We start from the raw sequence: 16,673 nt of genomic DNA, 5'->3' as shown, positions 1-16,673 counted from the left end.
GGGACTGAGCTGACGCGAGTAGGTTCCAGAAACCCTCAGCTGAGGCGTCGCAGTTCACACCTACTTCCCGCCCCCACGCGCCTGGACTTAGAGGCCCAGTGGCTGTTCTGGTGCTGTGTCGCCTTGGCTCCCGGCTAACGAGGGTTGGTGGGGGTGGGTGGGAAGAACGAGAAAATCAGCCCTAATCCCCAGACGCACAGGCTGCTGGAAAGGTTCCCATGGTTCAACTTAATTCAATTCAACGAGCATTTATTACGCACCTACTATGTGCAAGACTGTAGTAAGAGCTGGTGATACGATCACCCCGAGCCAAGGATGCTCCTAGGGGTCTCTCGTTTCTTGTTTCCTCATGCTTCTGAGCCTCGATCCTGTTCTCTCGCTCCTCTCCTCTCTCCTCTCCTCTCCATCTCCTCTCCTTTCAGCCGCCTCTGCCTCTGCCTCCTCCTCCTCCTTGGATACCAAGTTACCAACGTTAAACCAATCCCCAAGCGCAACTTGGCCTCCTCCACACCCTGCCCCGCCCCGCCGTGCCGAGCGGAGCCAAGCCATCCTCCCCATTTCTCCCTCTCATCCTCTTCCTCATCCTCTCCATCTCCGCTTCTCTGCGCTCCGGCTCCGCCGGCAATGACCTTCTCCCAGCCGCTGCTGCTCCGGGCACTGCTCGCCCTTGTGGGGTCCCTCTGCCTAGGGCTGCTCGCTCTCTCAGGTAAGAGTCACCCCCATCCCACCCCTGCAGGACCTGGACAGGGAATAGAGACCCCCGACTTGCAGAAGCAGCAGATTCCCCGTGGAGTACTAGCTGCTATTCATCTCAGTGTCACCCTTACAACCTCAGCCAGCCAGGAAAGAAACGAATGATACCCCACTCAGTTTAGGCCCCCAAACCCTCTCCATCCCCCACCCCGGACCGTGCGCGCTCCCGCCCGCCCCCGCGACACGCGGCTTAGGGGCCAAGAATCTCCGACGTTCCTTTCATTTTCACCAAGTCCCGAAGCTTCTGACACTACCGAAGGACCAGGAAGAGAGTGAGAAGCTCGTGCTCTCTTGCCCACTTCCAAGGGTCTCAGAAGGTTTAGGAAATACCAGTAATCCTGGGCCTGGGGTTCTGTTCGGTCCCTGGGAGGCTGCGCGTCCCCACAGGCGAATGATTAGAATTGGGGGTGGGGGATTCCTGGGATCACTGGAGAGGGAGAGGAAGCGCTGAGCTTGGTTGGCTTTCAGAAAGCCAGCCGCCTCTGGTGATGGACCGGTACATCCCGGAGGGCAACCTGGTCTCCTCGTAGGGGCGGCGCAGGAGCCATACTGGGCAGACCTGCAGCCCAGGTCGGCACTAGTGGAGCGAGGGGGCTCGCTGTGGCTGAACTGTAGCACCAACTGTCCACGACCTGAGCGGGGCGGGCTGGAGACCTCGCTCAGGAGGAACGGCACGCAGAGGGGGCTGCGCTGGCTTGCCCGCCAGCTAGTGGACATCCGTGAGCCTGAAGCTCATCCCATCTGCTTCTTCCGCTGCGCCCGCCGGACCCTTCAGGCGCGTGGGACGATCCTCACCTACCGTGAGTGACGGAGGAAGGGGTGAAGCGGACCCTCTGCAATCCTCTCCCCGTCGATTCCACCCTCTTCTCTGTTTTTCCCTCACCGATCTCCACTTCCGGACAGCTCTCCGATACCCACCTGATGTCCCCGAGTCCCTTGCCATCCCCCACGTTCCCTCACCACTTTAGCCCCCTTTTTGTCGGGCGTTCCCCATTCTCCATGTTCCTTTTTATGTTCCGTGTCTTCCATCCTTTCTACTTGCGCCCTTCTCCATTCCCACTCTGCGTCCTTCTTCTTGCAACCCTTCCCCAGGCTCTCTTTTTGCGCCTTGCTCCTCTCCATCACACATCTCTTTCAATTCCCTCTCCCCCTTCAATCCCATTCCTTACGCCCCTGTGCCCACAGAACGACCAGATCGAGTGGAATTGGAGCCACTACCTGCCTGGTTGCCTGTGGGTGAGAACTTCACTCTAAGCTGCAGGGTCCCAGGAGCTGGACCCCGAGGGAGCCTTTCTGTCACTCTGCTTCGAGGAGCCCAGGAACTGAGCAGGCGGAGGTTCCCAGGAGAGTCGCCAAGAGCAAGGGGCGCTATGGCCACGTTCACAGCCACTGCCCGAAAGGAAGACCACAGAGCCAACTTCTCTTGCCTTGCTGAGTTGGATCTTAGGCCCCACGGACTGGGGCTCCTTCAGAACAGCTCCACCCCACAGGAGCTCCACACATTTGGTAAGTGGGGAGGGATGGGACAAACTTCTGACCCCTGCCCTTGCACTCCTGCAGGTGGAAAATAAGGAGCTGTTGGCCCAAGGGAAGAGCCTGGGAAGATTCCCAAGTCTGATGATACTAAGTCTGTCTGTATTCAGCCCCTGGGGAAAAAAAATGCACCAACCTCTCCACCTGTCCAACCCCAGTTTTCCCTTTGACCCTGGACCTCTAGCTCTGTCAGAAGAGCAGGATCCACGCACCCTTCTCTTTCACTAGCCTTGCTCTCCTCTCCTCCTTATTTCTTCCTGTCCTCACAGCCTTGGCCCCAGGGCCCCCTAGCCTAGCATTTCCCAGGCTCCTGGAAGTTGGCACAGAGCAGCTGGTGAGCTGTGAGATGGACAAGCTGTTCCCAGCTGAGGAAGCCCACATACAACTAGCTCTAGGGAGCCGGATGCTGAGCCCCCAGGTCATCCTGGATGGGGATAAACTGAGGGCTGCTGCTACTCTCACTGTGAAAGAAGAAGAGGTTGCCAGTGAGGGCGAGGAAGAGCTGATCTGCACTGTGACCCTGGGGGGACAAGATCGAAAGGCCCAAGAAAACCTGACAGTCTATAGTAAGGAGGTGACAGGTGGGGAATGGGCTGGCCCAGCAGGGTGGCTGAAGAGGGAAAACTGAGGAGGGAAGCTAGGAGCTTGGGCTCATGGGCTATGACTCTCTTTCCTCCAGGCTTTCCTCGGCCCAAACTCAAGGTCAGCGAACCCAGCGTCAGGGAGGGGACCTTTGTGAACGTGACCTGTGAAGCCCGTCCAGGTGCCCAGGTGCGATTGGATGGGGCTCCTGAACCTCTCCCTGGGGAGCCAGCTTGGCTCACCCTGACTGCTAGTGAAGAGGACGATGAACGGGTGTTCACCTGTGAAGCTCTTCTGGAGGTGAAGGGAGAGATACTTCGTAGGAACCAAAGCCTGGAGCTACAAGTTCTGTGTGAGTATATCTCTCCCCCTGTCCTCTGCCTCTGATGGCTTAGGACAAGAATTCCACAGGCTCTTACTAACATCCGAGTCTGGCTCCCTTCTGATATAGTTGAATCAGCTCACCAGCTAGCAACCAAGGAAACTCATAAGGCATTTTGAGCAGAAATGTACTTATTACAAAATGGATAAAAAGGAGGAAGGGTTTTGGACCTGAGCCCAGTAACAAGGGTAAAAGCTTCTCTAGGCAAGTCCTGCAACATGAATAGAGCCAGGACAATCTTGTCTTCAACAAAACACTCACTGTAAAAAGCCCTGGGGATCCAAACCAAAATGAAAGAGTCCTTAACCTAAAGGAGTATATATTCTTCCTGTGGGGAAAGGGCCTCCATGCAAATAAACTAGTGGGAGATAATTTGAGGAACATCCCCCCTTAACTGAGAGATTAAGGAAGGCAGAAGAGGCATAAAGGAGGAACAAGATAATCTGAACCCTGATAAAAAGGAAGGAAGGAAGGAAGGTAAGAAGAGAAGGAAGTGCATTCCAAGAAGGGGAACAGTTTGATTAAAAGTCTGGAGATTATGTCGAAGTCAGAGAACAATTAGTGGTCCAGTTTGCCTGGAATGCAGGGATCATGAAGGGGAGGTACCTGACTGTGGAAGATCCTAATTGCCAGAATGAGTTATTGGAGACAGTAAGGAGCAGGCAGATGGCACCACAGAAATACAGACTAGAAGAGTTGGAAGGACCTCTTGACATCCTTGTCAAAGAGACTAGTTAGGAGGCTATCACAGCTGGATGGTACAATGGTTAGAGAACTGAAACTTGAGCTCCAATTTGGCTTCAGACTCTTACTAGCTGTGTCACCCTAGGCAAGTCACTGAACCTCTGCCTGTCTCAGTTTCCTCATCTGTAAAATGAGGATGATAATAGCTCCTGCCTCCCAGGGTTTTTGTGAGGATTAAATGAGATAGTATTTGTAAGGTGCTTTGCAAACTTTAAAGCGGTGTATTATTACTACTTATTATTATTGTTATAGTCCTGATGAAAGGTATAAGGGATAATATAGAATGATGGCCCTATGGATTCAAAGAAAAGAACAGATGGGGAAGGTGTCATGCGGTTGGAATCTGCCAAGACTTGGCAACTGCTTAGATATAAGAAGAGGGGAAGAGGCAAGGATGACTTCAAATTAACTGGCCGGTGTGACTAGGACGGAACTGGTTTCAAGCTCAAATAAGAAGGTTTTAAGGAGGGATGGGTTTGGGGCAAGAACAACTACTTTCATTCTTATAGTATTCCAAAGCTGTGAAATGCTTTTCATACATTATTTCATTTGACTCTGACAGAGACTAGCTACTACTAGTCAGAGTCAGAAAGGTTAAATGACACACAACTAGTAAGTGTCAGAGGGAGGATTTAAACCCAGATCTTTCTAAGGACAGGTCCAGCACTCTGTCCACTATGCCACACTAGATAGGCTGAGCGTGGTACGCTAATGGCACGTGTGATAGAGGTACTCAGCAGACCATGAAGGACTGGCATTCCAGAGACAAATGAGGATTGGGTGTATATGGGAATCAGCTGAGCAGAGCTAATCACTGAATCCATGGGAAATGAATGAGATCACCAAGGGAGTGTAGAGTTGCTTAGGGAGTGTGATATAGATAATCATCCAGCAACAGGGACTGAAGAAAACTTATCAGACAAGTATCCTAGAATGTCAGAGTTGGAAGGAACGTCAGAGGCCATCCATCGAGTGTGACAAGCGGCTAATCCAAGTTTTGCTTGAAGGAAGAGCTCAGCTGGGGGTGGGGGAGGGAATCCACTCAAGCAGTCCATTCCACTTTTGGAAAACTCAGGAAATGATTGCCCACATCAAGCCAAGATGTGTCCCTTTGATTTACAACACATTTCTTTTTTTCCATTTGACAACCCTTCAAGTAGTTGGTGAGCTACGATGTCTCTCCCAAGTCTTCTCTCCAGGCCAAATTGAATTCTTTTAAGTAATTTTCATCTTGGGTTCTTTGCTATCCTGGGTTGTTCTCTGGCTTGTCAGTATCCCTTCCTAAAATGAATGTCGAAAGCTCCAGAGAGGTCAAAATCTATGAGAACTGAGGAAAGGAAGAACCTCTACTCCTAACTGTCCCACTCTTGATTTCTGATCTCCAACTTTACCCCACCCCTGCCCTAAATCTTTACTCATGTGACCTTGGGTCAAAACATTTCACCCTCTGGGCATCTGTAAAATGAGGGTAAAACAAGAAATTCAGACTAAAATTCTGTGATCTTCTCATTTTGCTTTATCCCTGACTTACCACTTTGTGCTGATTTTGTCCCTTCCTTGCCTAGCCTCAAGCCCCTTTTGATAGGACTGAAACTCAGACTCACTTGGGGATTCAGCCCTGAGGTTTAGGGGCACAGTCAACAGGGAATTCTCCTCTTTCACTCCAGATGGGCCAAGACTGGATGAGGCAGGCTGTCCTGGGAACTGGACATGGTTGGAGGGGATGGAATCCACCCTGCAGTGCTGGGCTCCAGGGAATCCACCCCCAGTTGTGGAATGTATCCGGCCAGAGGGGGGACCAGCCATCCCCCTGGGCCTGCCACTTCCCATCAGCCGGGATCATGCAGGCACCTACCAATGCACAGCTTCCAACACAGTGGGCCAAACAACAAAGGATGTGATGGTGATGGTAGAGTGTGAGTGACTGTGGGGGCCACCACACCCACCCTGGATCAGCCCAATTGGAGGGAGGGCCCTCCCATCCAAGAATGGGTGGTGGAGACTCTGGGGAAAGGCTTAGGGGGCATACCCAGCAGTGCCAGGGCATTGTCCAGTTGGGATGGAGCAGTGTCCATCAGAGTAGCGGGGCTGGGGCCCCTTCTATTTTTAGAAAAATGTTTTATTGAGGTTCTTTTCTTTGTTTTTAAACATTGCTGTCACTTTCCAATGACTACGTCCTGCCATTTGAAGCCCCCACTTGGCAACAAATAAGTATGGTGGGTGCCTTTCTTTTCCTCCCCTTACTCCCACCAATACCTTCCCCCTTTGCTACCAGATGGGCCAGTCCTGGATCAATTAGGTTGCCCAGAGAGACGTACATGGCTTGAGGGTACAGAGGAGGTGCTGACCTGTCAGGCTCTTGGGGTCCCACCACCCACTGTGAGCTGCATCCCCACTGGGGCCAGGGCCTGGCTTCCTGTGGGGCAACTTCAAGTCACCCGGGAACATGCAGGCACTTATCATTGTGTGGCTACAAACCCTCGGGGCTCAGCCTCCACAAATGTGTCCATCACTGTTGAGTGTGAGTGGAGAGGGAAAGGGGATGGGGCAAGGGCCAGGGGCAGAGGGCAGCCTAGAGCACTGCAGTGCCTGATGGCTGTCTTATACCTATGGCAGATGCACCAAGTTTTGGGGAGGTTGACTGCCCTGGTGCTTGGACCTGGGTCAAGGGCTCTGACCACCAGTTCTCCTGTGAGGCTGATGGGAACCCAGAGCCTGTGGTGCTGTGTGCAAGGGCAGGGAACCTAAGCCATGAGGAGCTGCTTTTTCCTCACCTGGGTTCTCACTTGGGCCATGACCCTGCTCCTGGGCTCTACTACTGCAATGCAACCAACACCCACGGGTCAGCCAGCAAGACAGTCACCATCAGTGCTGAATGTAAGCCAGGGTTCAGGGTGTAGGGGCCCTCATCAGAACATCTGGCCATCTGTTACTGACAGGTTAACCTTGCTGTCTTCTAGCCCCACCAGAAATGGATGAGGCCAGCTGCCCAAGCCACCAGACATGGCTGGAGGGGACACAGGCACCAGCACTGACCTGCAGAGCCCAGGGCAACCCCACTCCAAGGGTCCAGTGCTCCCGGGAGGGCCCAGAGCGGCCAGAGAAGCCCAGTGTTTCCAGGGCAGATGCTGGGACCTTCCACTGTGTAGCCACCAATAGCCATGGATCAGACACCAGGATGGTCACCATTGGGGTAGAGTGTAAGTGACCAGTCCTGGAAAAGATTCAGGGCAGAGAAAAGAGGGCAGGGCCCCCAAGGGGACAGAATCAAGCATAAGATTTTTGTCTGATTCTGGAAATAACAGGCTTCTCCACCCCCAGACAGGCCCTTGGTAGCAGAACTGGTGGCCATGCCCCCAGGCAGTGTGAAGCCTGGGGGGAACTTTACACTGACTTGTCGGGCTGAAGGATCCCCCCCAGCCCAGTACAGCTGGCGAACACCCCCAGGAGCCCCCAACATTGGTCTCTCAGGCAACAACAGCACCCTCAGTGTGGCTGGTGCCCTGGGCAGCCATGGAGGTGTGTATGAGTGTGCTGCAACCAACACCCATGGCAGCCATGCCCTTCGGATCACCGTACACGTGGCTGGTAAGGCTAAGCCTTGGGGAGAGGGAATAGCTGTGCATAACAGAGAAGGCTCTGGGTTAGCTGTTCAGTAACCCATGGCCTGTCCCGTGGGTGTGAAGGGTCACAGGGGGCTGGCCCACAGTCCAAAAGAGTGTGACTCAGTGACATGACCTCATCCCTGGCTGTCTGCAGGGCCCTGGCTGTGGATTGTCGTGGGCGGGGTGGCCGGAGGGGCCTTGCTGCTGGCCAGCCTGGGTGGCCTCACCTATTACCTCCAGTCCACAGCTTGTAAGAAAGGAGAGTACAACGTGCAGGAGGCTGAGAGCTCTGGGGAAGCTGTGTGTCTGAATGGGAGTGGGGCTGGGGCTGGGTCTGGGTCTGGGGCTGGGGCTGGGGCTGGGGGTGGAAGTGATGCTGGTGCTGGGGCTGAGACCGAGGTGGGAGGAGCAGAGGTGTACTCCATCCAACTGACTGCTACATGAGCCCTCTTCCCCTGGAGCAGGACTTCCCACACCCTTGTACCCAGCTGGGTAGGCAGCCCCTCCCTGGCATGTATTTATTAATTGATGTATTTATTTATGGAGCCTGAGTGCCAAGGCAGCTGTGATCCAGGATCCCCAGGAGCCCTTCAACCCCTGCCCCCTGAGTTTTCTATCCCTTAATAAACTTTTTATAAATGACTTGAGTCAGCTGTCTCTTGCCCTCCCTCTCCCCATCCCCTTCTTTCTGCCTTGTGTCCCTCTCTGCCCCTCTTTTTCTATGGGGAAGTTTGTTTCTATATCTATCTCTTTGTGTGAGTCCGTTTCTATTTCTGTATTTGTCTCTGTGTTTCCAAGGCAGCCAGGTGGGGTGGAAAGAAGCACAGGCTGGGAATGGTGGTGGGGGGAAGAAGCCCAAATGTTAGGCCCAGCTTTGCTGCTGACTTGCCATATTACCTTGGCTAAGTCTATCATTCCACCTCTCTGGCATCGGGGCTCCACATCCCTAAAATGAGATTAGAATGATTGAACTCTGGGATTTCTTCCAGCACCAGCTTTTTGTTCTAGGCTTCTGCATCTCTGTAAGTCTCCCTTTCTGTTTCCCAATCTCTTCATGTCTTGGTGTTTTCCTACCACACCTTTTCCCCTATCCTCTCAGGGTGGGTCTTTATTTAAGGAACTTTGACACTAGACCTTTAGACCAGGACAGCTCCTAAGGTTCCTCCTCTATTCCAGAATGGAGGGAACCTACCCTACTCTGGCCAGTGGCAAAAGTGTCTGTACAGTGATTTGCTCCCAGCCTAGTAATCCTTCCCGGTCCTGGCCTCAGGATCTGAGGGTACACAGATTATGAACACCAGCTCCAATCCCAGCCTTTGTGGGGCCAGGCTGTCTCTTCCATGCTATCTCTTCCGGCCAGACCTAAGGCCACTGCTCCCTGTTTCCTCTGCACTGGGTGAGAGTGAGAAAGGGAGGGAGTAATCCTAGCAGGCAGCTCTGGCCAAGGCGGGATTCCTTCTGCCCCAACTCCAACCCTGATAGCTTGGAGGGCTAAGAGGAGGTCCTACGGAGGCCAGAAGAGCCTCCTTAGCTGTCCTCAAATCTCCAGAGGGACTGCCCACCGCCACTACCACTTTAACAGAGGCAAGTTGGAATCTCTCCTAGAAACCCAGCCCAGGTTCAGAGAAGCATCTTTGGACAGTGGAGGACAAAGTTAAATCACAACAAAGAGGAGATGCATAAACTGGACTAAGTGGCCAGGATTCCAAGGTTTACCTCAGTTTACTCTGCCTGAGAAGTTCACTAAAGTCCTGAGGCATCTGGTCAGACCCTCTCTAAAGTCCTGAGACTAGGGCAGAGAGAACAAAAAAGTCTCAATGCCTGAAGGGTGGAGGTGGGGCAACTTTTCTCCCCTTGCCCTTGGGGTCACTTTTCCCATGTCATATTGGTAAACTGAGGTACAGAACAGGGTCAACTGCTAAGTTGTCTTGTCCTTTCTGTGGCTAGACAGGGGCCTCTGGAATCTCAGACAAAGAACCTCTGTCTTAGTATCATTGATCTTCCCAGCCCTGAAGAACTAAAGTTTATGTCAAAGTTTTAACTTTCATTCCTGTGATCCTCAGTCTCTTAATATGATTGATTCCTGATGGGGGAAGGAGAGTATGAACAGGACATGATGAGCTCAGTGTGTGCACCTGGGGCAGAGTAAAACCCAACCTCTGAACCAGCTGCTTCTCATCCACTAGCGCCTCAGTCCAAACCCCGTCCCCAACCGAATCCCCTACCCCTAACCCCACCCCCCAGGTCAGGGCACGAGATCCCCAAAGGACACACAGCTTCACAGCTGGGGTGACTCTTAGCACATCTGCATGGAGGGGGCAATAACCACACATGGACACGCTGCCAGCTGATGCTTTTTCCCTCTCCTCATTTTCTGTACCCCTCCCTCCAGCTTTCTTGCTGCTCCCACCCAACAAATTCTCAGACAGAAGGACCTAGGCTGTTATCAGAGGTAAGGTCCAGAAGTCTCTTGGTGAGTTCTGGTGCTAGAGCAAAACTTCCCTGAAGAGATGGAAAATGGCCACGTGTGTAACAAGGCGCATGGCTATGTGTGTCTAGAAGAGGCATCCTCCCTCCCCCCCCCCCCACAAAAAAAGCACAGAATTGTTTCAGGGAGCATGTGAGGGGAAGGGTCAGAAGACAGAGTAGGGGCCAAGGTTAGTAGGGTTATGCCTCCTCCCACCCAATCAGACACAGTTGTCTTCCTCTGCTGGAACAGATCTATTTTATTTCTGATTTTTTTCTTTGGATGAGTGGGAGGGTGGGGGTGATTGAGGTCACTGCTCTGGCCTTCCCACTGGGACAGGAATCCACATTTCATCAGGACTATGCCCCAGGCTGGTGGACACCCCTGTTCCCTGTCTTGCTCTCACGGTAGCTTCTCTGGGGAAGCTTTTTTCCTTCTCCCCATGGAGCCGGGGCACCCGGGGTCGGACACTGGAGTCATGGCCTTCAGTCCCTTGGAGGCAAAGAGGAGGCATAAATATGACAGACAGAATGTCCTCCCCCTGCCTTCCAGACCCAAGAACCCTCCCTCCCTCCCTCACTTACATTCCTCTCCAGCTAAAGTTCCTCAGAATGTAGGTGGGGGTCCATGGGACTAAGGATAGGCATATAGGGAGAGGGACAGGATGAGTAAAGTCAGGTGGGCTTGCACTAGGGTCAAGGAAGGAGAAGGGGCAGTTCCTCACCTTTCCTGCTAGGGCCTTGTGGGGTACAGAGCCAGGCCCCACAACGGGTACAATGCCCAAGGGGGCAGATGCTCTTCCTAGGTACAGTCCAACAGGCAGGGCAGCGGATTCCATACTTTTTGTACCTGTGTGAAGGCAGTTGTTTGTCCTTTGTTCTCAAAGAGGACCATGACATCAGGGAGATGATGATGTGACTTGCAGTTGACTTTGATTTGGGTGAGGGAGGGCTGTGCAAGGTCGCCAGCCTCACTTTCTCCTCCAGAGCCATCTGGGTCCAGTGGCTTGATATTCACCAGGAGGACTGGAGATGGCCCAGGATGCATTGGGAGGCCCTGTCCCTTCTAGGCTAAGGTCTTTTGTGAAGGCAGTGGGTAGTAGTGGTAAAAGGCATTTATGGAGTAGTTTTAAAGTTTTCAAAGCAAATATCTCATCCTCACAACAGCCCTGAGGAAACTAAAGCAGATGGTGATTTGCCCAGGGTCACACAGCTAGTAAGTATCTGAGGCTAGATTTGATCTTGAGTCATCCTGACTCCAGGCCCAGCACTCTATCCACTGCACCACCTCACCCTGATGTCAGAATTAAGTAGCTGTCACCGAGTTCCCTCCTGACTCTCCAAGGACCTTGAAAGGAAGGAAGGATGCTTGAAGGCCTGCATTCCTATCCCAAGTGGGATAAAGCTTCCTTCCTGATCCCTGGGCCAACTTGGAGCTCCCAAGCCTGGCCCAGGGTCACCTCACATCCCTTGCTCTTGCCCAGCATGTACCTGATGCCACACGCATTACACAGTGGGGTCCCATCCTCTGCATCCCGCCACAGTGGGGTTCTCTGGGTTCGGCAGGAAGCACAACATCGACTCCCTGGAAAGCCAGAAGTGTTATAGGGGTGAGGGAGGAAAGAGGCACCTGGCTAGTATTCTCTGGGCAGAAATGGGCATCTGGGACTCATGGTCTAGACTTCCCCACCAGGTGCAGAAGTCTTAACCCAGGTAGTCAACACTGAAAGAGAAGCAGCAGCAGCCTTGGTGATCGGGAAGAGACAGATTTGGTGGGGAGGAAGAGAGAGGGATGGCAGACAGGCAGGAACCAGGTGGCACAGCGATTTTAACTTCCACCTGCCAGGAAGCCTCCCACCTGGGGTGAGCAAGAAAAGGACTGGTTTTCTTACATACCTGGAGAATCCTGATGGTTTGATGTGGATGCCCCCATAGGACTGGGCAAGGCCTCCATGGGACTAGGTAAGGCCCCCCAGCTCCGGGAACCACAGGCTGAACTGTAGGGGGAAATGAGAGGATGGTTAGGCCCTGACCATCATTTCTGTGTTCCCAGAAGCCCCTGGGCTTATTCATAAGAAGAGACCCCTGAATTACTCCTTCCCTCAGCCTTACCACCTTCCTACTTTTTTCCCCAAGTCAGCCTATCCCCACTCTGCTGTCCCCAAGTCTCTCAGAAGAACACTTAGCCTCTGGGCCAAGATATGTGAGGAAGAAGGTCCTGGATGTCCCAGCTCAGTACCTGAACTGGGCAGTGATTAGCAGCTGGTGCCCTTCCTGATCAGGCTTCAGGTGCATCCTCAGCACAACACCCTGGAATCCTGGCTCCAGCCCCTCGGCTCCCCGTTGGGGGTGGGGCTGTTTGCGGAGGGTCCTGCCTGCCCGGGACTGGAGGCCAGGTCCCCTACCCAGTCCCCCTCCCAGCCCCACCTGCTTCCTGGACCTCGGGGGGCTCAGTCTGTGACACTGAAGGCTGATGAGGGCCAGTGAGTCTACAGCATCCCAGGCTCCAGGATCCCCAGGGCCCGTCAGGGGGGCCAAGGCCCTGGGGGCCAGTGATGGCTCCAGCCAGGGCTCAGCTCGTGAGGCTTCTGGGACAGGAGCCTGCCGGAGCCGCTCTGCTGTCTCTTGGAGGAAGCGCAGGCCGGTCGCTGCAGCTGGGAGGGCCAGCCAAGGAGACCTAGGGGGAGCAGGCAATGCGATTAGCTGCCCTCCCCCAGGCCCCACAGACTGACCCGAGGCCCCCAGGGAGTGGCCCCTGGCTGACCCTGCGTGAACCCAGGGAATGTCCCCGGGGTGACCCCAAGCATCCCTGTTGGGAAGGCTATTCCGGCTAGGCCCAGTCTTCCCTGTCCCTGTGGGGCATGTAGGGAGGTGGGGGGAAGGTCTCAGCCCTTGTACACCTGCTATCTCCAGGGCCCTTATTCTCTTGGGGCAGAATTAAGGAGCCGGCGCAGGGAGAAGAGTGAGGCAGAGGGTGCGCCCCCTCGAGCTCTGGCTCCGGCTCCAGGAAGGGCGGGGCCAGCAGCTCCTGCAGGACAGAAAAGTCCGGGGTGGGCTCCCCCTCCATGGCGAGAGCTGGAGACCCCACCCCAGACCTGTGGCTATTCTGCCTCCCGCCCCCGCCTCCACCCCCGCCCCCGTCCGGGGGAGAACCGGCGGCAGCTGAGGAGGGCGTGGTCACTGCGAAGGCCCCACCCCATCCTGGGTGTCCGAGACCCCCGGGTTAGGAGCCAAGCTGCCTGTCTAGGGTAGCTCTAGGCAGATGCTCGGCTATCGCCTTATATATATCGGTGCGTCAATATTTCTGGCTTAGGCTAGTCGTTAAATGCTACATTTCTCTTGACCCCACCCCCACTTGTTGCTTGTATGATTACTGGGCAAGTCGAGACTTCTAAGAACCGATTTCCTCATTTATAAAATGAGAGGAGGGGCCTTGTAGTGTATCCATCTCATTAGATCTTCCCAGTCTTGGACGAGCCCGGAACGGAACTGGCCTCTGGAACACTCAACTGTAGTCCTGGCATCGCTCCTAAATAAAAGATAGACCCGGGCAAGTAATTCCATTTCTCTAAGCCTATTTCCTTATCTAGATCCCCTTTTCCTCAGTCAGGTTCATATATTTATCAGCCACCCAGAGGCAGCTCATTGGATAGTTAGACTGGAGCCCATTTTCCCATCTGTAAAACGGGGACAACAAAATCATCCAATTCACAGGGTTGATGTGGGGATTACATGCCATATTCTATGTAAATTTCTTTGTAAACTGTAAGGTATTATGTGAATACTATCATATCCCACGATTCCTCTTCTAGAAAACCCCACATTCCCCAAACCAGAGGAGCCAAGTGAACTGGGTGAGCACTCTGCATTTGAGTGCCATTTTCCCAGGGCTGACCCAGTGCCAGAAGACCTAGGTTTCAGCTTTGCCTCTCTTCTGCTTGCATGTGTGAATCTGACTAGCTAAGTCTTTCCCCTTCCTTCTTCTTCGTGTTGGAACATTTTCTATAACGTGCTTCCAATTTAAAATCCTCTCTCCTTATAAATTTAGACTTATCCTGTTTGTCAGGGTGGTGGTGGTAGAATTATGGCAAAAACCTCCTAAGGCCCCTCCCTGTTCCAAAGAGGTTCCACAGACTGGTGAACAAAGTGTTTTATTGTGGCTCTAACAGACTCCCCTAGTTTGGGGGCCCAGGAGCCCCATCCCCTCCCCTGCCAAGGCTGAAGCACGAGAGGGGCTTTTTCCTCTAGAGCACAAGTATAGATTCCTCCCAAGAAAAGGGGTCTTCATGGCTTCTCTTCTGAGCCCCCTCTGGTCCGGTATAAGGTATCCACAACTGACCCACTTTGGTCCACAGGGCTAGGCCCTGAGAAGAGTAGGGCAAGAGATGGGCTATATGTCCGTTAAGGGAGTCCCATGCTCAAGCCAAGCAGCTACCAAGCCCATGTGTCCAGCAGCAGCAGCAGGTGCCTCCAGACCCCTCGGCTGGTCCTCCTTGTCAGTGGGGCTTGGGGACATGGCCATCCACATAGAAGTTTCGAGTGATTTTCGGCAAAGTGAACTGAGCACCCTCGAGCTCCTTTGTCAAGATGATCTGGCAGCCCAGCCTCGAGTTCTCTTGCAACTGTGGGGCCATGTCCAGCATGTCATCCTCCCTGCCCAAAGAAGTGGTAGTGGTCAATAAAGGAGCAGGTGGGTTTGGGGAGCAGACTGGATTCTACCCCTAACCCCTCATCTCAGGCAGCCACCCACCTGCCTCTTTCTTCCCCTTGCTGCCTGGATGACACCTGTGGCCACTGCTTACTGTGATCCATCATCTGCATCTGGCTCAAGCCTCTTGGACCAGAGACCCCAGAAAGCCTCAGCCCCAAGGGCAGTCTCTGCCATTCTCCTCTTTCCCAACTCTTACCTTTCTTCAGGCGGCGGCAAAACAGCCAAATGCTCTTCACTCACATAGACATGGCAGGTAGAACAGGCCAGAGAGGCCTCACAGGCTCCTGTGGAAGGAAAGGGTACATGTGGGGGACCTAAACTCCTCCTCCTCCTCCGTACAGGCTGGACAAAAATAAGCCAGGAAGAGGGTAGGCAGTGGGGTGGGTGGCTTAGTAAAAATACAACAGAAAAAAATGTGAGGTCAAATGCATAGATATAGGGAGGTGAGGGGGAGTAAGGCTAATCTTTCTAGGTTATTTCCCGAGGAATAGGGGAAAGTGCCCCCAACCAGAAACAGGAAAAGCCTGGAATGGACAAGCTCGAGCTCCTTTCCTAATTCTACTATAATAAGTAGAAATGTCCCTGGACTGACTGGCCAAAGAGATTTCAGGCGCTATTCTTGGGTGACTTCAAACAAGTGCCTGCCTCTCTGCACAGCCTCTTCTGCTCCTGGCAGAGATGGATGGTCATTGGGGCAGCCAGGGAAGGTCACTGCATCATATGTTTTTGTTTTAACTGTTACAAGAGAGGACTCAAATGGGAGAAGAAGGAAAGGAGCGTTTCCCTAAATGACTGTTCTGTAAAAACAAGCTAGCAACAGAACTTTTTTAAGTAACAAAAACCAAACCAAAAGCACACCCACCCACACAAAATGCAATAAAGTGGGAGTGTCGGACTGGCCGAGGCTAAAGTTCCCTCCAGTTCGGACATTCGGTGATTCCCCGTCCACGGGCCTCAGTTTCCCCACGGCTCCGGACGGTCCTGGCGAGCCCGCTTACCCTCCAAATCGACGCCGTGCCGCTGGGCCAAGCGCAGCACGTCCTCGCCCACTCGCCCACTCGCGGGGATCCGCTTCCCCGAGCGGTCCACGAACACCACGTTCACCCTGGGAAAGGAGGAGGAGTTGTCACGGAGGGGACGAGTCACGGCTCCCGCCTCTCCCCTTCTTCCCCCGGGGCGGGTCTTACTCACAAGTCCCCGGAGAGAGTTTCCGGGTCCGGCTGCCGCTTCTCCTCCGTGGGGCAAGGGCCTGGAAAACAGCGCGTGCCTTGAGAGTAGGGTCCGGCCCAAAGGGGAGGGGGCCCCGGGGGCGAAGGGGTTAAGCCCGTTCAGCACCCTTCCCCCCACCCCTCGGCGGCCGGCACGTTACCGCGAGGGGAGGAGCCCCATCCCCTCCTCCAAGCACCTGTGCTCCGGAAACCCCTGGGCCTGACCGGCGACTGGGCGACAGCTCTCCCCGAGTCCGGTCTGCAGGACCCCGGGCCCCGCCACAGGCCGCCTCCCGCCGCCCGCATCAACGATCCGGCTCTCACGCTTCTCCCCGCCATGGAGGCGGCCATGACAGACGCCACGTGACCCAGCAAGGCCTCAGGCGCCTGCGCAATTCACTACCGATCCTCGCGGGTCAGCTGTAATTCTCAGAACAGCCGCGCAGATTGGCAAACCCAGGCGGCTCCCGCATTTCCAAGCTAGGTTTCTCTTTCCCCGCCCTCTTGCCCGAAGACGGAGGTCGTACTGCCCGGACTCAGCCTTTGACCGCCCCTGCCAACTCAACGAACATTTACAAAAGCCCTTACCGTGCACTATTCCGTTTAGTTCAACAAAGTGATGGGAGAATGGAGATACGCCCCTTCGATGGGCCTGAGAAGACAGGCTGTTATGTTAGGAGCTAATTCCA

The 16,673-nt window shown here is 54.0% G+C and overlaps 3 protein-coding genes across 3 annotated transcripts; 1 reads left to right on the top strand and 2 right to left on the bottom strand.

The window, feature by feature from the left end:
• The first annotated feature begins 349 nt into the window (after positions 1 to 349).
• On the top strand, positions 350 to 8,234 carry ICAM5 (intercellular adhesion molecule 5). Its single transcript, XM_036740063.1, is given in 12 exon segments — positions 350 to 395; positions 398 to 706; positions 1,284 to 1,553; positions 1,939 to 2,259; positions 2,556 to 2,852; positions 2,966 to 3,220; positions 5,662 to 5,910; positions 6,270 to 6,515; positions 6,611 to 6,871; positions 6,955 to 7,194; positions 7,316 to 7,582; positions 7,754 to 8,234. Coding segments are annotated over 12 exon segments (3,051 nt in total). The 3' UTR covers positions 8,044 to 8,234.
• Positions 8,235 to 10,667: 2,433 nt separating this feature from the next.
• ZGLP1 (zinc finger GATA like protein 1) lies at positions 10,668 to 13,132 on the bottom strand. The gene is made up of 5 exons (XM_036740791.1): positions 12,966 to 13,132; positions 12,305 to 12,742; positions 11,962 to 12,062; positions 11,557 to 11,650; positions 10,668 to 10,915 (listed from the first exon to the last, which is right to left on the bottom strand). Exons 1-5 carry the CDS (start codon positions 13,130 to 13,132, stop codon positions 10,762 to 10,764), a joined length of 954 nt encoding a protein of 317 aa, XP_036596686.1. The 3' UTR covers positions 10,668 to 10,761.
• A 1,067-nt stretch (positions 13,133 to 14,199) lies between these two features.
• Positions 14,200 to 16,395, bottom strand: FDX2 (ferredoxin 2). The gene is made up of 5 exons (XM_036757542.1): positions 16,182 to 16,395; positions 15,968 to 16,025; positions 15,775 to 15,881; positions 14,973 to 15,060; positions 14,200 to 14,718 (listed from the first exon to the last, which is right to left on the bottom strand). The coding sequence occupies exons 1-5, from the start codon at positions 16,333 to 16,335 to the stop codon at positions 14,562 to 14,564; spliced, it is 564 nt and encodes a 187-aa protein (XP_036613437.1). The 5' UTR covers positions 16,336 to 16,395; the 3' UTR covers positions 14,200 to 14,561.
• Positions 16,396 to 16,673: the final 278 nt, after the last annotated feature.

Source organism: Trichosurus vulpecula, chromosome 1 (assembly GCF_011100635.1).
Source record: "Trichosurus vulpecula isolate mTriVul1 chromosome 1, mTriVul1.pri, whole genome shotgun sequence".
Classification (NCBI taxonomy): Eukaryota; Metazoa; Chordata; class Mammalia; order Diprotodontia; family Phalangeridae; genus Trichosurus; species Trichosurus vulpecula.
Note: the sequence above shows the minus strand (reverse complement) of the source record. Positions and strands in the feature narration are given on the sequence as shown.